Source organism: Cyanistes caeruleus, chromosome 5, assembly GCF_971803275.1.
Source record: "Cyanistes caeruleus chromosome 5, bCyaCae1.hap1.1, whole genome shotgun sequence".
NCBI lineage: Eukaryota > Metazoa > Chordata > Aves > Passeriformes > Paridae > Cyanistes > Cyanistes caeruleus.
In genome coordinates this window covers 11,184,143-11,205,243 of record NC_141705.1, presented here as the reverse complement: position 1 = coordinate 11,205,243, position 21,101 = coordinate 11,184,143, and the positions used below count along the sequence as shown (strand labels likewise).

Sequence of the window (21,101 nt, the reverse complement as noted above, 5' to 3'; positions counted from 1 at the left end):
AGTCCTTTCTTTCTGGCATTTTTTTCCCCTCTGCTGCCAGTGCACCTCTCAGAAAAGCTCTCACAAAACTTCCTGCTTCAGAGTTGAACTATGCAGGATCCTACTTCCCCCCCCAGTTATCTCTGCTTAAACCTTCACAAGCTGACATGACCAAAATGCCTCAAGTGTGCTCCCCTTTGGGGCATTAGTGCTTCAGCTTAGTGCAGGCAGTCTAGGAGCAGTGATGTAGGCAAGAGCTTTGCCATGACAACAAGTGCAGGTGGGTTTTAGTTTCCACAGTAGCTGGGTGACATCTGCAGCCCTGCTGGGATTTTTCCCTTTGTTCATGGGAGGTAAAGTGTAAAAACCTTCAACTTATGGAGCAGCCTCCCAGAGGCCACTGAACTGAGCCAAACTGCTGGTGGTGAGAAACTCCTTCTAGCAAAGACTTCCTGCAATGACCAAAGCCTAGACATTCATATATTTTCCTTTAAAATCTGCAAGTGGTGCTGAGTAGAGCCAAATGCAGGCAAATAGTAATGGCTGAATCTGTATTTATGTCCATACCCAAACTAATGGTAGAAATATGAGGAATTAGATTGTACAGCTGTGGTTAGCTTCTCACATAATGCAGAATAATCAACGGAGTATGAGAGCCCGGAAGTCTGGGCCCTTATGGAGGCCAGATGCTTTGGACAATGCATCTGGCTGGACACAGCTTTTCCCAGCTGTTCTTTTGGTCAATAAATCACATCTGTTCTTAGCTGATGTATAGACACATATATACACACTTAATCAAAGTTTGCTTATGCAAATGGTTCCCAAAGTGTGGCTTGAAAGCCACCTGTAATCTACAAAGTTCTCTCTGGTGGTCCATGGACCACCACCATCCATCACCTTGGGCAGGCATCTATCACACTTCATGCTCCAGTGAGTTCTGCCAACTGCTCCCTAATCACAGACTTCTGAGTTTCCCTAAGTTTTTCTGGTCAATTAATGGGTAAAATCCAAACTCAGAATCTGGTGCAACTGCTTCAAAGCTTTCTAAGGAAATTCTTGTTCTGAAGGGATTGGGTGAAGAGTAAATTTAATCTCATTGAGGTATGCAAGTATTACCTAATACTGAAGCACCCAAAGATAAACTGGAGACTGTAAGTCCATTGCATTGTTTTAAAATAGCAGAGCTGTGAGGACATCAGCTAAGTGCATTGCACAAAGTCTTAAATTGTGAGCAAATCTTAACAGCTATGATACAAAACACAAGCATTTCTGCATCCCTTTTTATATGCCTCCTTGAGCACTACAGCTGTCGTATGAAATGGTCAAAATAAAGAGTTAAAATAGCTTACTAGAAATTTGTTACTTCATTTTGTTGAATATGTACCACTTTAGGAACTCATAATTAAACTCAAATCACTTTGCTTGAGGCCAATTGACTGCTGTCTGCTATTCCATAAAACCTTAACCACAATCTACTATAAAAGACCTGATCACTTTCCAAGAGCCGTCTTCTACTTTGTAGCCTCAATTTATTTCATAGTTCAGCCTATATTCATTTTATAACCATTTGTTTGAGAACAGTGCTTGTCTCTTTATGCTTCATGTTCACATTTCTCTTCCTCCTCAATTTCGCAGAGCAGTGATACCTGAGACTGTGTTACCATTTTATTTAAAAAGTCAAATTATTTTAATCTCTTTGCAAATGACAAACTCTTGATTACTCCTCTTGCAGTCTGGGTGCATTTTTCCAATGCTGGGGGAAGAATTGTTGCAGTAAAAGCAGTTTTAGAGAAATTCCTAGGCTAGAATGCTATAAAGTTTTAATAGCAGTGAGCATTTAAGACTCAAGGGGAAAAATCATTTACCACATGTTGGAACATCTTCTTCAGCTGATGAGGTCTGTTCATCTGTTGATGGCTTTTTCTTTCCTAAACCAATGATCTTCGTTATTTTTTTCCCTGTTACTTTAGTCACCGTGCCCTTGGCTTCTGTTTTCGAACTTTTTTTCCTCTTTACTGTTAAGAAAGAAGTGTCTATTTAGTAGTGTGTGTACACCAACCCAGAGAGAGAAGCTGAATAAAAACAGAAGTTCAGACAAAAATATCTTATGCAAGACAAACCTTTGTACAAGAGTTGCAGATTTCAATGAGACAAATTACCTCTCATTACCTCTGTTATAAAAACAGTGGCATTCTGAAGGATAATAAAACAAAAATCGATTTTGCAACTTCATTTAATCTAATCAAGCTTCAAGTCTCTTTCCACAGAAGTCATCATCTAATTTAGGAGTATGACTGAAGTACCTGTATATAAATTTACCTCATATACACAGCAATAAAAATCCATTCAGACATTTCTTCATTGTTTTCTTCAATGTTCCTAAACACTTTTCTCAAAATACTTTAATAATTAGGTACACAAAAAAAGATAGCAAGATGCTTGCTTAGCAAAATTACTTCTATGTAGAATTAGGCTAAGAAATCTTATCACAATGGATATTTTAGAAAGAAAAGACAAGACTATGAATTAACTACTAAGAAATTAGTGAGATCAGTATGAATATTCAATAGCTATAAGCTGGCCATTTTTGTGACCACTGGAAAGAAAAAACTCTGCTGAAAAGAGGTATTTTGCTAACATCCAGTCTATGCTTCCACTAACTTCATTTGATACTAGAAATATTACCACTCAGAGAACTGAAGCATGTTCAGCCACTGAATGCAATATGGCAAGGACTATGGATAAGGTTTTTAAAAGTGTCTATCAGATTAAAATCCTAATACTTGTTTTTTTTTAAAGAAGAGTTTCTAAGACTAAACAGATTCAGAAAAAAAAGAGGGCTTTTATTTGCAAAACAGAACAAACAAAATAAACTTCAGAAACTGCATTCAGAGGACTAAATGGGATTCTGGTAACAGAGCAAAAGTCTCTGCTAACTGAAAAGGCAGCAAAAAATCCATCAACTTGCCCTGATATGTGATTTTGATGAACATTTAATTTAAAATAGTTACTAATTGATTTGCTCTATCTTTATCCCCAACATACAAACTCCTTCTGCAACAGGGAACACTTAGTGGTTATGGACTTGCACAAACTGAGGGGAAAAATAGAGAAAACGTTCACATGAGAAATGACTGTATGAACTAATGAGCTGGGAAGAAGAATGCATGGAAAATAGAGAAGCAGTTTGGGACTCACCATGGGATAATTTATCATATTTAGTTTAATTGTTAGCAATCATAGAACATTATTTAGAAATTATATCTGTAGCCGTGACTGTACAAATCTGCCAGTGCTGAGGGTGTAAGACAGCTCTGCAAGTGCCAATAGATGTCCCCCAGCCAGTTCCAACACATCCAGGTCTAATTATCTTTTCAAGGGAAGGGTGTTCACAACTTACACTGTGCTCTCTAAACATAAACAGGCTCCCTTGTTGGAGGGAGGAAGGCCACCCATCCACTCAGCTCATGAACCCCTGCCTGGGGCACAGCACCTGTCCTCAGCCAGGTTTCCATCCCACACAGCAGCAGCCAAAGGCCAACAGTGGAATTAGGCCATTCTAGTGTTTGTTTTTCTGTCCTGTCTTCCCTTTACGTTGCTGGGGTTTTTTTTCCTGCAGAGCAGAGAGGCAGCAGAAATAAGGCCTTCGTGATTTAATCTTTTTGAGTCTAAAGAATATACTAATTGCCCAACTGCCAGTGATTTTTTTTTTCACAGAAGCCTTTTATTCTCATTTCCTTCCCCCCAGCAAAGTAAGCAGCTGGTTATGAGCACAGCCTGGTGGTTGGTGCCAGCTGGAGATGATCATTCTCTGAAGCCTTCCTTCCCACCTACTCCCTTAAACACTTCCTATCCATTTCAAAAAAGCACAGCTAACTTCATCAAGGACACTTCAGCCTTCTTGCAGTCATTAACGCCCATTGTTTTTCCTACTATGTACTGAAAGTCAATTCTCAAAAGCCAATGGTATTTTAAATGACCCTCCTTGAGGCACCTCAGCTGGGCTGTTTTTCCAGCTGCATCATCACACCTTCTGCAGGGTACCTGAACCACCAGGTACCTCTGGACATCGTGGACAGCATAGGTTTTGGGTCACAAATGATTCTCCACAGGTTTTGGAGTTTTGTGAAAACTTAATAGAAGATTTTAAAATGTGAAAAGAAAAAAAAAAAAAAAAGTAAAAATATACCACGACTTTCAGAAAACCACAAACCATGACATTGTCCCATACTGTTCAGAGATCTGTACAGCCAGGAAATGCTGGAAAATGACCCAGGGAGGAGATAAGGGAAATGAGTCAAAAGGCGAGACAGTGCTGGCACCAAGGGCAGTATTGACATTGTGCTCACTGCAGCTCACATTACCCTGCACTTAACAGCAGAAAAATCCCTTATCTGAGCTACACCATGCTATGTGGCACATCAAGGAACCCACAGAATTTCTTCTGCTTTGTGGAGCAGGGAAGAGGATGGAGAAGAGAGCATAAAGGTTGAGTGTATTAAATACAACTTGGCCAGAACTCTCTCTGGATTTAGGATTTACCTTTGTTAGATTATAAGGACTACAGAACATGCACGACTCCAAAGTAGCATATGCAAAACTATATACTTATGTACTCAAAAATACACTGACACTGCATGACTATATATTTTTTTAATATAAAAATCATATGTAATATGATAGTTTATATATGAAGGTATCTATGCACACACACACACACAGATATAAAACCTAGATAAATATATATATAAAAATATGCATGATTCTTTCCTTCTAGTATTTAATTACAGCTTTTTTGCTTAGAAGTTTTACACCACTATTTATATTGCCACTATACAGTCACTAAAACTGTTACTTGCCTATAGTCATCCAAGCTCTGAAAAACAGTACTTTTGAACAGAGAAAAGGCCAAATCAAAATTTCCATATTCTGTTTTCTTATATTAATTATACTGATTTTACCTGCACAGTAACATCAAATGCCTTCTGTTACTGCCAAAATTTAAGGAATCCTTCTTGACATAGTTGAGCTTTCAAGTTAAACTGAATCCAAATAAAACCATCCAAAAACTTTACTTTTTTGGACAGATAAAAGTGAAACATTTCCCTTTCTCTAAGCACATATTACTTACACCAGACATACCTTGTTCTTTACCATTGCACACAGTAGTGATACCATTTTCCACAGCACCTTCCCCATCTGAGCTGGGCCTCTCAAATGACAACTTCTGCAGGGGCAAAGAGATTAGCTGACACACAATGTTTGCACCTCCATAAAATCAAGTGTCATGAGTCCCCTTTAAGAAAATACTTACTGTGAAATAAAACACACTTTCAAGCTCTCATCTACTTAGAAGAGAATTAGGAGATAATAAAAACTTCAGTTTAGAAAATCACAGAAACAATAAAATAGTATGTATTTGAAAGTGTACTAAGAACAGTGAAATATTCATTATTCACCATGTATTTTAATGTATTTCTAGACTCTAAATGTTGCAATAAAGAATTACATGGATCAAATATGAGTAGAGTAAAAGCTGTATCTTTAAAGAATGCTTCATACATGCACTTGCAACTACAACTTATCAGAAAATAGTGTATTCCTATAAGGTGCTTCAGTACTTTCAATATTTGCAAGAAAGGCTTTTGAAATAAATTTTTAGCACTGATTATTCTGTAATGGTTATGCATGAGGTCTGGGTTGGAGCAGACAGAGCTTATGACAGCATAGTTTTGATGACCACATTACTCAGAAGTGGTGAAGCCATGAAGATTATCACGATAAGGCGATCGCAAAAAAGAGTGAATGACAAAATAAATCACACATTTTCATGGCAAGCATTTTAGAAAAAAAACCCTACTTTTCAACACTAAGTTACTTTGTCAATACTGTGCAGGTGTGTGCAAACATGCAAACACAACAGATTTTGCCTGTGAAACCAGGAAGTCTGGGCTGTCTTGGAACAGCTCCCAGGATCAAAGCAACGTAACGCCACAGGCAGTGGTGCACTTCCACCAACCAGGGGGGTGGCACCTCCCAATAGCAACTGGGTGATGAAACCTCTGTCAGAGGGATTTTTAAGCAGGGCTGGAGAGAGATTTGCTCACACGGATGCCTTAATGAAGCAGGGGTTTAAAGTGGTGCTGGTCATGCAGCAATCATTCACTGCAAAGCTGCTCACTTCCCTAATTCGTGCTCTCACATCCTGCTGAGTCAAGGCAGTGGAGTAGCCAAGTACCACGTGTGAGTAGCCAAGTTTCTTTATTGAGACACGAATGCTTGGAAGGGTCTGCCAAAACAGTGATCTCAGCATGCCCAGGGAGTTCTTCATGGACTAAATCCCCCAAAATAAGAGACTTTCCCTTAAAACCCTCATCTACCCTTCCTCAAGAGTTTGAATCCCTGCTTGCTCTTTGCATTTGTTGGAGACCATCTCTGCATCTCAGCACATGTATCAGACCCATTAACCTGCACCCTTCTGTGGCTGAAGAGAAGCTGGACCCAAGCCAGCCTGCTGTTTGTTCATGGCCAAAGTGAGATGGCAGAAATCTCAGCTCTGCAGGATGTGTGCACACATCCAACCAAACCAACACAACACAGGGACTGTGTGCCTGAAACAACAACACCAGGCAGCAAGGGATTTACACCCAGTGCCTACCAGTGTCTCTTGGAGTAATCAAAAGGAATTTTGCATTCACCATTTTGATAACTTTACCTTTTCCAGCTCCACTTTGTGTACTGGAGAACTAGACAACGGCCCATCAGAGTCTACAGCTCCTGTACAGTTGCTGCACACATCTTTTATAACCTTAAGGAGACAAGGCAAAACTTATTAATTTTTCATAAAATACGAATCAGAGATATTAGGAAATTTATATATATATAGATATGTATATAAAAATCTATAAATTAAAATGTTTTTATTATAAATAATTATAATTAAATAATAATTATTTTATTTATAGTTTTTATATATATATTATATGTGAAAGAGAATGGAAAGGAGAATCACACAGACATTACTAGGTTGGCAGTTCTCAGGCAGGCTGACACTACAAGAACTTCTCCATGCTCCCTCCCTAAGTCATTTCATATATGACCTGAAGGAGACATAAAGTCTAGAGGTGGAAGGTTTCAGTTTCTAGACAGACTAAGCTCCAAGGCTCTCCTAAGTGAAGAAACCAATAGCACTGCTGACTTCCCTGAGCTAATTTTGCAGTATGAACTCAGCTGACACCACCAAACCAATTTCATTACAATGATGAGAAAATAGGATCCAAGGTACCTCAAGCCAATGGACAAGAGTTTTGTATAATACATTACACAGATGCTCTTTTTTTGCTATCAGAGAACTAATGAAGTGCTGATCAACTTAGAATTAATGCTGCACAGTGGTATTTCATGGCATGTTTTTATTATAATTGCACATTAACTTAAGAGTTAAAGGTCAAAATAATTGTAAATATATTTGTAGCAAATGGAAATGGCACTTTCTGCTCCTAAAAGTTAAAGAAAAATCTTGAACCAGGAATTTGCTGGTATTTTGATGGAATTTGAAGAACTTAAAAACCTGAAATTACATAAATGTAAAAATACACAATGAGTAAGGATGTTTGATGATTCCCCATGGTTTTTATCTCTTGAGAGGTTACCACCAGCCCATTATCAGCCTGAAACTGCTTGTGCTGATGGAACAGGTTCTCAATCCAAACTCATGCTGAGTTTCAAATGGAAACTGAAAAGCCCAGGATGGCACCAAACAGTCCTTTCCCAGCATTTATGCTCCCTTTAAGGCTGAAGCTAAAACAAATACAGTGTTTATGGGCTTACAAAGACCCTTATGCTACTCAGGAGCACATCATAAATTACAGGCATTATACACCATAAAGAAAGGAGGAGCACCAGCCCCATTTTACAGAGGGAGAACCCAGGATCCAAAGAATGACGAAATCACTCACTCAATGACATAAAAAAACCTAAGCAAAGCTGGGAGATGAACCTGCACTTTAATCTGTGACCTAGAGTCTCAAAACACTTCAGCACCCTTTCCTGACTGTCTGACCTGTCCTATATTTTGTTCCAGAAATAAGACCAGCCTTTCATGTCTCTGGGTGTCCTTTGTAACACAATATGTAGATATATCTGTGGCAGAGTTAAACAAAGCCCTGAATTCCCAAAAATCGTAAGATTTTTTTAATGTGTCTGGTTTTTGGTTTTGTTTTGGTTTTTTCCAATTGCTGGTCCTCAATATGGTGCAAATACACTGCTGTCTTCTTCCTAGAGAAATGTGACTGTACAGTTTCTGGGAACATTCATTTCTGTCTCCTGCATGACCCTGATTCAATGGCTTATGTTTTCAGCATCTGCTCACACCACACAGTTAGTTAATTTTGGCAAAGGCAGATTGTAATGGGAGTTACAGACAGAACAGAGGGAAATGATTTGGCAGCACTAACTGAGTAGTATGTGCTAAGTCATGCACTCAAGTAAATCCGGTTCTTATCATACCCCACATATTTAAGGAGAAACTGAAGTGTTTAATTGGGTTGTAATTAAATTTTGATTTTTAAAATGATACATTGTCAAAAGGGAGTTGGTGGCAGGATCTAAAGTAAATGGATATTCAAGGGGCCAACACTTCATTTGGGTTCAAAAGGTTCATTGGCAAAGACTTGCTCATCACCTTCTGTGTGCAATATAATTGTGTTCAACGCACAGCACAAAACTCATTCTTCTCCACCTCACCAGGATGAAATGTATTTAATATATAATGGTTGCCTGGATGCACTCTCTATAATTAGATTTGCAGACAGCTGCCATTAAAAATCTGGTTTTCACATGTGTATAACTTTAGCTCAGAATTTTAAGGATAAAACATTCCACCAGTATTGCCAACTTGCATAATTTCAATCACAAGACTCAAAAGTTCTTGTCAGTTTTTTCTATGTTCCATCTTCTGGAGTTATATGAAAACAAAAGATCACTATTTTCATTAAAAAGTAATTGTGAGAGTGAGGAATGGAGTTCAGCAAACTTTTATCCATTGCAATGAAATGTGTAAAAATATGAATAAACGTATTTTTTATATGTTTATATAGATTCAAAACCAGAAAGGAAAAAAAAATTGAATCCTCAAAAGTGTTATTTTTAATAAAATGGCATCATGCGGAAGGCTGCACTGAGAATACCTTGTAATGGCAAATATTTCATTAACAGCTTAAGTCTTCTCACACATTAAAGAGAGGAAATAATTCTCTTTTTCTCACCACAAATGCCTTTGTACATCACATGTACACACACACAGTGTGATCTGCCAGGAAAATCAAACTGAGATCATAAACAGACTATCTTCAAATATTTAAAATTACTGAGCAAATGTAATCAGAAAACTAAAGACCCATTATTTCTTTGGACAGCTTCAAAACTAAATCCGTTTAAAATAATCTTTTGTTATTCCATTCCAAGAACCTTAAGTACCACAATTAGCATTACAATGTTATGATCAGCAGACTTCAGAAGCGCCACTTTCAAATGCAGACCTGGAAAAAGCTTCTGCAACCTGAACTGTATTATTATTCCTTATTTATAGAATTATAGAATAGTTTAGTTGGAAAAGACCCCTAAGACTGAGTCCAACTGTTAACCCAGCACTGCCAAATCCACCACTAAACCATGTCCCTAAGTGCCACATCTACACAGTATTTTAAGTATCTCCAGGGACTGACTCCACCACTTTCCTTGGCAGCCCTTTCTTTTCAGTGAAGAATTTTTTCCTAATATCCAATCTAAACCTCCCCTGGTGAAACTTACGATCTTTTTCTCTTTTCCTGTCACATGTTACCTGGGAGAAGAGACTGATACCCAACTGGCCACATCCTCCTTTCAGTGAGCTGTAGAGAACACAAAGGTTCCCCCTAAACCTCCTTTTCTCCAGGCTAACCAGCCCCAGCTCCCTCAGGGGCTCCAAATCAGACTTGGGTTTTAGACCTGGAATCCCCAGGTGGATCAGGACAGACATCAGAGTACGGCACTGAGTGCAGTGACATCAAGCACAGAGGGGAAATATTTGTAGGTAGGAAGCTGGAAAGATTCCCTGCCTGAGCCATGGGTGAAGTCAGTGAAATTTCTGCCACATGATGTGTCTGGAATAGTTCTCTTTTTTAAACTATCTTACTACAGAAGCACTAACATTTAACATGTAAAAAACTTCATACCTACATACAAATTTTTGTAATTCTTGTATCTTATTTTAAAAGATACACCAGGACTGGAGGCAAAATACTTGCCCAACATTTATTCTTTCTACATGCAAAGTCAGAAAAAGTAGATTAGATTCCTCTGGATGCTTTAAAGTTCCAAGCTCCAGATAAAAAGCACTGTCTCTGTAGCAAAACCAGAAAGCCAGCTGCTTGCCAGCCTGTCCCTACCACACAGAAACCAAACAAATTCTCAGTAAAAGTACATTTGTTGATAGTTCTTTATGGCTGATCTCTTTGGGACCTGATAAGGAATAAGACTAAAAGTTGGTCTGTGCTCCAGGAGCTTGCAGTCCTCTCTGCCAGTGGATACCATGGATGAGCTCAAGCTACAGCCTCCCTACCAAAGGGATGTGATTACAGCATTTTGTATCATCTTGTTGTCATGGAATTCACATGAGAAGCTCACACTTTTAGTATGACCAAGTTCAAGACAGAAAGCTCACAGCCTGACTGCACATTTATTTTACTTTATATAATCAGGCCAGAAATCCACCCAGCCACCACCCACTTGTTCCCCTCTGCCCACATGTTTCACAAATACTGGAATTGATAGAAATGGGATGGGCTGTATCCCTTGGCTCTGCCACTTAACTCTGGAAATAGGAATATGGCAAAGCTGAAATCTGCTTAAGTACAACACAGCAGAGAGAAAAGGGTTTGGCTCCAGATATAAGTCAGTATTTCCCATTCCTGAAACACTCCTTTTTCACTGCTGGAAGAGTACTGACTTTCTGGGACTCTGTCATTTTGGCATGACTATATCCTCATTTTCTCTCTCTTGTGGACTGTTTCATATGACATATGTTAGTGTCAATACCCTCCTTCTTCAGAGAGCAGCAAAACTCTTCTTAGTGCTGTGCAGAGAAGAAATGCCCCAAGGAGTTTACCTAAAGGAAAATCCTAGGCAGGAAAGGCAGAAATTATTCCCATCATAGACTACACTTCAAGTCTCAGAAAGAAACCCCTTACCTTCCGTACTGGAAAACATTATTCTCAGGTATCCCTTAGCTTAGAAAGATTAATCTTTCTGACTTACTGCCATTTGCCTGAGCAAAGTGAGGATGAGATTCTGGCTGACTAGCAGTCACACAGCCTGTCCTTAGTGCCTGTGCATCCTCTTAGAAATACTTTTCTGACTTACTTAACCAAGACAACGCCTGTATCATTTCTCCTGCGTTATTGCCATGAAGTCTGTTGCCCTACATGGCTGCTGGACCAGGCAAAGCCCAGGGAGGAGGCACTCCCCAGAGGCTGGGGAGGGTGGCAGGAGGTGCTGCTGCTCCAAGGGCAGAGGTGCCCTGTGCCAAGGGAGCTGCATCCCCAGCCTGGATGGTGCAGAGATGCACATCTCACTTTAGGCTCTGAGTCTGACCTACGTGTGATTTAAACAATTTTCCATCCAAAGCTGTGAGCAGGAGAGAGGAGGAATAGTGAAAGTGAAAGTCCCAGCCCTCCTGGGTTCTGCTCTGATGGCGACAGCTTGCATTTGTGATTTTAGCCAGGAAACCCAAAGGAAGATTATCACTGAGAAAACAAGTAAGTGGGACGTTTGTGGTTCTGTATTCATGGGTGGTTTGGTTGGGTTTTCTTAATTTACATACACATCTGGTTCTTTTTAATAATGTATTGTTTCCCATGGTGCTGGTCACACACACACAAACTCTGGCTCAAGGCCAAGCTGGGATCCTCTGGCTCTGCCCAGACTGGTCAGAACTCCCACGTGCAGCTTGGTCCATCACTTCTGCAGGTGAGGCCCTAAACAGCTCTTATGAAAATTCACTGACCTTGCTGTGACTTGAACTGAGGTATTTTAAACCGTCTGTTTGAGACAACAGGGGTGTAATGCCCAGGAATTTATTATTTATTATTACTATTTATTATTTAATTTAGTTTGCACAGACTTCGCTGCTGGTGGTGATGGGCAACGGAGAAAGAACCTGGCCTGTCTTGGGTTACAGTACACTCCTTAAGTTTGTTACAAATTAACACTGCATGGAAATCACTAGTACCAAGTATGCATCCCCAAAACCACTTGTTCTTTAGCCAGTTTGAAGGCTTTATCATTCAGCACTTGACTCTACTCAGCTACAAAATGGAGATAATAACCTCTTTGGGGAGCATTACATAAGCCAAGAAAGCAATGCTTGAAGTTTGAAGATCTCTTCAAACTCTTCTATTTAGCTGGAAATTCCCACAGAAAGCAGAAGAGCCACACAATGTTTACAGTTATAAGCTCAATTTTATGCTGATATAAACTGGCTAAAGAACAGCTCTGTCAGTAGTTTACTCTTCAGTAAAACTGTCCACAGAAAGACTGGAGGCCAGAAGTTACTTGACTCCCTTCACTAAACTCAGGGCAGTGAAAAAAAAGAGATGTTTTCAAAGACTTTCATGAGAGACAACATGCAGTTAATCAGAGAGAGAAACTGGGTAGGTGACCCAGCTAAACAGCCCTACAAGGAATGTTGCAGGGTCTTTGGATGACTGGACACACATAAAACCATGATTTTATTCTCTCTTCAGGGCAAAACATCCCCCTTATTGTGACAAGTTCAGAACTGACTGAGCATTGTCAAAATGATACATGAAGAAATGTCTCCTTATCGCTGTAAAAGATTCACAGCTCAATTACAGACCCTCAGCTGAAGAGATTGCTGCATGGTGGTACAGCACCGTAAAATGAAGAGAAGTTAACAAAGGGTGCCTAATGTTAGGGAAAAATGAAAATCAAGGCCAGTACTCCAGAATGATATATTACATTTCATGCATGATAAATCAGAAATACATTTTTTCAAGAGGAATGTTAGGAGAAAGAAAAGCCTGTGGGACCAGTCACCATTTCCTTCTTCTACTAGTCTTCTACAAGTTAATTTATTTGGCATCCATGTATTTTTAATATTGAGTACAGTTTTCTGTGGCCTAGTCTGAGGGTTCTGCACACAGAGCACATTCATCTGTATAAATGAAGCCACTGAACAAGCATCTTCTTGTACAGTCATGGTCCTACCAGTCCTTTTATTTTTAATGCAGCATTTCCCAGGGATGCTGACAATAAGTGTAGTTTTACCAGTCAGCTGGATGTGCTAAGACAAACAGGAATATTTCAGACCTTCCTTGACCACCAAAGGGCGCACAGATGCATATACAGTCAAGCACACATGGAAAAAGATCATTTTTGGGTCAGAGTGTGTAACTGCATACATTTTTTTCATGTACATTTTTGTGGGAACATTTTAGGACTCAAGTCTGGAAAATTCCACCACTTTTTGTTGCCCACCATATTACCAAGATGACCTCAGCTCTAGCCTGAATTTATACTAGCTTTGCTCCTGCCTCTGAAATCTTGACAGGGTCTTTGGTGACATCAGCTATCTGTTTTCATCAAGCATTTGTTAGCTGGTAAACCTGAAACTCCCTTTGTGGTTTCCAGTCTAGACTTCAATTTGCACTATGTTTATCAGCTGGGGCTTTTTTGGTGTCATCTTTACAAAAAAAAGGGTCTAAAGTATTCTACACAGATTTAGAATTTGTCTTCCAATAGATATTTTAAACTTATTTACTTAATAAACATATTCTGTACTGATGACATGCATGAAGTGGAAAGAAAAATAATTTGGTTTAGCTTTCAAAGGACAATTTGGCCTCCAAAAACATTTTGATCTCTTTAGGATTAAATGTAAAGCTTTAATTTGACACTCAACATTGGAATTCATGAGAACCCATTGCTTCTGCGTGATAATCTGCCTCAAGTGGCACATACTGGTGCAGAATCTTTGACCAAGAAGGCATCTTATGCACTAAAATTGTGGCTGCAGAGTTCTTTCTCATTGGCAGTCTCTGGATCTGCCCATTTTATTAACGACAGAAATCACATGTAAGGGGCAGAGCACTGGGAAGCACCCTGGCCCTCTGGCTGACAGGCTGGGAAAGCTAAAATCTCCCAGGATGAAGCAGTGACCTCTTTCACACTGTAAGAATGTCCTACACAAAGCCACACATGATTTTCAGAAGCTAATTTTGAGTAAAGCTTGAATGATCAAATGTAATTGCTTACATAATAATAATAAAAAAAAATCCTCACATTTTGGTGTATTTTAAAAAATACAGAAAGCAATGCTTATTTTATTTCTCCAAAGGCCAAGCTTCTTTTGGAAAACACTGGAGCTGTTGGAAGAGCTGCACAGATCATTTCTGGTTAGCTGTGGGACAGGCAATTTGTACTGGAGAAGCAAAGGGCGGAAGCAGCCCTGAGGACTTGGAAGTTGAGTACAGTAACGCTGCCATGTACTTGAAAGATTTCATTAACAGGGAGCTTTGCAGCATGAAGGAGCTGAATAAAGTGCTGTCAGACTGTCTCCAAATGCTCTGCAGACACACAGAATACACAACTGTGTGAACATGCAACTGAACTAAATCCCCCTTTTTTTTCTCATTTTGAAGGAGCTGGAATGCATCTGGGAAATGGAAAAATCTAGTACTGCTCTGTCTGCCTGTGTGGGGATGCTTTATATACAATTTAAAAAAAATAAAGCAATTTTTATGAAAGAACATCTGATAGATGCCAATGAATTCAGCATTACTAAACCCAAATTTAGAACAACACAGGAAATAAGGGTGCAGTTACTATGATCTAATTACAGCGGAATTCCCTTGGAAGGGAATATGACTTATGAACTTTTCATTCCAATCAGTGGTTTTGAAATGCTAGCTGAACTAGTGGGACATTTTCATGACTTTAAAACAAGAATAAGAACAAGATACTGATGTTAGCAGAAGCCTAACAAATACATGGCTGGGACTAGTTGCTATTAAAATGACAATAGAGAGAGCATTTTCTGAGCTGGGATACAAAGTCACAGGCAAAACCAAACACACACAAACCGCAAACCCCCAAAAGGTATATTCAAATATTGCAAAATAGGAAATTACAGATTAATTTTCCATTTAGTACATTAGCCCACAGCAGAATTTATACTGCTTAAGCTGAATTTTATGTCTCCCTCTTCTGCAGAAAAACTATCTGCTGTCAGGAAATTCCTATGTGTTTAATTCAATTGTATTTGGAAAAATACAATTTATTCTTAGAAAAAGAAGAACCATATAAGGTTAGATCAGAGCACAGCATGGAGAATGAGTCTGATGCATTCAGAGTTATACATGTATTTAAAAGGCTGGATTTCAAGGTCTATAAACAGTTGCTACTGCAACTGCAGTGATAGTTTCCCACACTACTTCACTGACCTCCACCTTCGAGACTGGCAAAGCCCTACATAAATACTAGTAATCTGGTTAGGATCTGTAACTGCAGCCCTTGCCTTGGGATTTTCCATGTTTGCAGACACTGAACAGAGAGGAATAGAAGATGACAAAATCCCGTTTTCTCAGAAGTCTGCATTCCTAGGACAAACCATAACAGATGATTTGTTGCAAAACCAGAACTAGGAAACTTGAATGGCCTTTGGGAAGCTAAAGGATTTTTCTCCATCCAGAGCAATTAAAACAGGTATCTCCTCAGACAGTCTTCTTTTTAAAATGGTGACACCATGCCCAGAATAATATGGGTGCCAGCTGCCTCTACCTGAGGGAATTTGAACCTTTGTCTCACCAGCAGTGTGCCCTAACCATCATATCTTTATGGAGAAGAAGATGGAAGGGAATTTTCCACCTCTCCTCTCTGTGCCAGATTATTGTGCTATTAGTAGTGAAAACCAACACAGCAGCAGCACTGGGTAAACCCTGAGGAATTGGTTCGAGGCCTGAACTTAAAGTGTTTCTGCAGTCCCAAATTAGATGGGATTTAAGTGGTCTGGATTTGTGTGGAAGGTGCTGTCTGTGTCTGTAACAGCAACTGAGCAACGTGAGCCCTTTGTGGGTAGAAAAACTCCTGGACAGAAAACCCCCCTTACCTTTAGCCACTGTTCTGCCTGCTCTTTGCTCTGCACTGCCAGAACCAGGGCATCTGCTCCTTGGTGAGAGATTTTCAGCTCATGCTTCTTCTTTTTGCTGTCTTTGGGAATGTAGGTGATACTGCAGTCATTCAGGAGCAGCTCCATCTGGGGCTGCTGGTCCTTGGAGCTTTTGTAACACTAAATAAACAAGGAAAGTTCCAGAGTTAGATATTACCTTTCTGAACCTTGGGGGAAAACTCTTATTATGTACAAATGCTGTATTTTTAATTCATAAATTTTTGACTATATTTTGCACATCCCTTTACCACATACCACAGAGTTAAGCCAAAATGAACTCATCCACTCTGTAAAGCAAAATTACTTCCAGACTGACAATAATAGATGTTTTATTGCAAGGCAGGTACAACATATGGAGAGCATTAAGTGTCTCTGTGTTATCCTTAAGACTCAACCTTGACCTTGGTCAGGTAGGGAGAGGGTGATTTAGGATTATCTGTTCATGTGTAGCAGCAGAGTAAACTTGTAACTTAACAACTTTAAAGCCCAGATGTTTACCTTGCCCTCCAGTGACAGGCCAGCATATGAAGGCAAATCTACATTAGTGCCTACACACTGCAATTGCAAAGATGCTGGCACATGCCTTACTCATCTGTTCATTTTCTTGAGATAGTTTAAAAAAAAATCATGGAAAGTGGGTAAAGTCACACTTTTTCAGTTAATAAAGTCTAATAGTCCATGCACAAATTTCCATGCTACGTTATTTTGTAAGCTCCTGGCTACAGCAATGTACTTAAACTTTTTCCCTCACTAGTAAGTGCTGTCAATGAGCAGCTGTTTCATGCTGGGTCACTGATGACCTGTTCTCTGCTGGAAATGGTGATCTGAAGACAGAAGGTTCCTCTTTACATCACTTGTCCTGACCCAGTCTCCATTCCCACCTTCCAGCACATCAGTACAGCTGAGGCTCCCAAAGCTGTTGCAGTGCCAGACTGCAGAACAATGTTTAGCTCTCTATACAAATGTCCAGCTGTTTTATACACTTGTGTAAATTGGGCTTTCACTCACACAAATAAGGCTCAAAAGTCATCTGATAATAAAGGGCTCTCTGACAATCAACAGGACTGACTAGTATCTACATACAATAAATAGCTGAGCGTTTATGTGAATAGAGAAAAGCACATGAACTTCTGTATGTCTGCAGCAGTACTCATGCCAGGATGCAAATGTCAGCAAGACAGTAGCTGATAAAATATGTTATAAACACTGCAAGTTAGGCTGAGCAAATTCAGCCAACTCTAAACCAGCCTCTGCAGATGACTGATAAGCCTTCCCTCTCCAAAGTCCATTATAACGAAGTTTCTCCAATTTCACAGATTTTACATTTGCAACATTTAAAAAATACTGTTTTCAAGCTATGAAATATTGAAGATGTACAACATTATTCACTTTAAGAACCAGTAAACAGCTTGTAATTCCTTTTATATTAATCTAAGTATTTTATTTATAATTATACATTGCTAAAACTGAAGTATGTATATATTAAGTGAAAAATGAGTCCCTAAAGGACTTTAAGAGAAAAGCAATTCCCTATTAAAAGTTATTTCTAATGTCTAATTCTAATTAAAATATTTTTGTTTTATGATGACAGCTGCATTTCTGACACAAGCAATTACTAAGCCCTAAGAACACATATTTGTTTTACTTGCATATATCATAAGTTAACTGTCCAAGTCCTCCTTCCAACAATAAACCAATCTTGTGTAACTTGGTCGTTAGACTCCTATTGTGATTTTTATTTTCTTAATCCCCATTATAGAATTACTGAAAGACGATCCCTATAAGGAAAAAAAAGCTTTCTGGACCACACATGTGGGTAAAGGAAATGAAAATATAGAAAATAACATATTTTTATATGGAACAGTAATTGTAATTGTATAACAAATGCTGTATGACTGCAGGGAAAAATCTGTTTCTCTGTCTCTTTCTTTCCTTTCTTCAAGCTGTTATCAGATGGTCCTGAAATCTGATATGATCCTGATATGTGGTGATAAAAATGTGCATTAAGGATAATGGCATTATAAGAATATAATAAAAGCTGAATCAGAATGTACTTTTTTTCCAACATTTAAATACAGGAGTATACAAAAAGTGAAGCTACTGCAAACTAGCAAATTCATTCCAACTGTATTTTCAGAAACCTCCTACCTGCATTTCATATCCTGCTATTTTCTATACTGCACAGAAAATATATATCTATACTGCATACTGCACATATGTACTTGTAAAGTGAACACACCCAGACTGCATTGTACCACTGCAGAATAGAGAGGTTCTACAGAACATGCTCCATGACCTGTTAATCAGCTTTTAACATTTGGGATACTGCAGTAATTGTTAGTTATGTAATTAGGTACAATGGCTGGAAGCACCATATCAGGAGGCAAGATCAGCAGTGATCCCAGTTTATTGATTAATATAGGCATTTGTTTGCTCATAATGACACACAGTAAGTGTTTCCCTCAATTATGTTCTCTTTTCAGAAAACAAAAACACATCGATGAGCGGGTAATTCATGGAATCTTTCACTGCTGCCTCCAATCAGAAAGAAGCATAACAGATTTGCTTAAGGAATAAATACATCCACTTGTTTCCATCCCTTTTATAATGCAGCTGTGCATTATGTGAATGCTGCATCGTAATTACTGCAGAACAGATGGCAAAGGTTTCGTTTAAAGTGTATACATTACCACAGCATATGCTGCCAAGTGAATTCTCAGTCCAACAAGGGACTTTTCTTTTCAGCAGTCTGATCCAACAGTTCACACACAGAGCTCCCTATGAGATTTTTTGTCCGCAGGGAATGAAAGATTGGATTTACAGTTCCAGATACTTTTTTTTTCCCAAATTAAATATTTTAGAAGATAATGGGCCAGACGTTCTTTCCAATATCAGAGAGCTGCTGGGTTCAAGCTTAAGTGAAATAAAAATCAAAGTTCTAAGTGGCTAAATGATACACTTATAATTTCCGTGCTTCTTGGGTAAATCATGACTGAACTCTTTGGTAAGGTTACTGCAGACTTGGCCACCGTTTGCAGAACATATTCCAAAAATCAGATTCCTGTAAAAATAAACACATCATCTAAAAGGTACAAAGAAAATATAGCTAGCTAAAAATAAGAATTACCAGTAGTTTGTTTTCTTTGATAACACACAGTAGTTTGGTCCATTGCCCAAATCGTTTTTTTCTAAGCAGGAAGGCACAGATTTTGGCATCCTTCACCAGATCCATAGAGGCTTCCTCAGAAGGCCACTGATGTCTCATTTTCTTCCCCTTTCCATCCTCCTCTTCTTCATCGTAGGATTCGTAAGAGCTGCTCATAGCATCTGAGTCATAATCTTTAATAAAAGTGTAAAAGTGTTAGGTTAAAACACTTAGCCATGAAGCACATTGAAATAATTGGAAACCTTGAGATGGTTCATTTTAAGTGAAAGCTTTTGAAAGTCAGCCATGAACAAGTTACTGTTTCAGTGCAAAGTAATATCAATGCATAAGTTAATTAAAAAGAGATACTATGCCAATAAGAAACTTTATAGAAGACCCAAACAGACACCTTGTGAATTTTAATGAAACTGTAAGCTGGGGAATACATAGTTAGAATTTCAGATAGTCTTTCATTATCTTCAAAATATTATTGGACAGTTAGCTTCATTTTTTTGTAATTCTTTCACAGAGAAATGCCTTCATCTTGCTTTAGTACATCACATGGAGAAACAGACACCCCATATGACAAAGGTCATAAGAACACATTATGGGGCAATATCTACCCACCATAACTTTTCATATAACTCCCAAATACAGCCCCTATACTGCTACAATTAGTGTTTAATAGACAGTGCTGTCCCTTGAACTATAGATTTGATGAAGGTAAAAGCATTGTGAAAAATCTTTTATTCTGTGCTGCTTAATTCTGCTCCAAGTTTGGTGATGGAATGGCAAGCCTCTGTTTTAATTAAACAATTTTTCTTCAGGCCTTTCATTTTCAACAATGCAGAAATATCTAACAGTACCCTCAAGTAGCAAACTGTTAGGCCATTATCACAGAACCCTCTCTTCCACCATCCATACTTGTTTCTGTGGGTGTATGTATGTAAAGCCCTTCAGAGAGTAACACCAGAAAGCCTGTTATCCACTGGCACACATTCACATGGAGGAAAACTGACTGGAATGTTTCTAAAATTTCAACTAAACATTTCATATAGACTTTGATATATTTTTAGGCCAGAAGCGAGGTAATTAGGAAACAACTGAGATGTAGGAAGGAGAACTGGAATGACTGGGAAGAGGACAAGAGAGCGGATTGCTGGAAAGCTGATTCTGCATCAGTTCCTCCCTATGAGCACAGTCAGAATGGAACATACCTCACATCTCTGAATCAAAATTAGATACTCTGATCCAATTTGTGTTTTCATAAAAGTGGATGAAACAGTATACTTTCAGCCCAAAATGAAATGAAAGTAAAACTTAAAAGTCCTGGAAGCGTATTTGTAAAACTGAATTGCCATTTTCTGGTCAATTATGCTACAGGGTGTTTGGTTTGGGGCAGCTCCATATGGGCAAGTGGTAAAAGCCTCAGATGATTATCAGTGGGAAAACATTCCAATTTTTCACTTGCATTACAAAAATCAAGAGGAGGATGGAAAAACTTAGGGCAAATATTTAAACTGACAGATTTGGAAACATTTATTCCGAAGTATTTTTTTTTTTGAATATGTATTTAAAAGAATATATAAGATCTAGTAGAACTTTCTGCTTCATCCTTCCTACCCCTGAAGAAGGAAAAAAGCCTAAACAAATCCCCCCCCAAACCCAGAACCAAACCAAAACATTGTCCCCGCTCCAACTTCTTTCAGAGCAGCTTTCCACAAACTTTCACCCAGAAACATCAGGAAATGC

General features: G+C 38.8%; 1 protein-coding gene across 8 annotated transcripts in view; it reads right to left on the bottom strand.

The window, feature by feature from the left end:
- AFAP1 (actin filament associated protein 1) overlaps window positions 1-21,101 on the bottom strand; it is a 114,421-nt gene that overhangs the window by 22,102 nt on the left and 71,218 nt on the right. For all 8 annotated transcript variants that reach the window (XR_015287487.1, XM_086891225.1, XM_086891228.1 and 5 more), the window contains 5 exons: window positions 19,332-19,543; window positions 16,145-16,324; window positions 6,695-6,787; window positions 5,122-5,206; window positions 1,845-1,994 (listed from right to left, as the gene is read on the bottom strand). Coding sequence is in view for 7 of the 8 variants with exons in the window: in XM_086891225.1 (XP_086747351.1) it covers window positions 1,845-1,994; window positions 5,122-5,206; window positions 6,695-6,787; window positions 16,145-16,324; window positions 19,332-19,543 (720 nt within the window). In the remaining variant the exon portion in view is untranslated. The remainder of the gene's footprint in view (window positions 1-1,844; window positions 1,995-5,121; window positions 5,207-6,694; window positions 6,788-16,144; window positions 16,325-19,331; window positions 19,544-21,101) is intronic.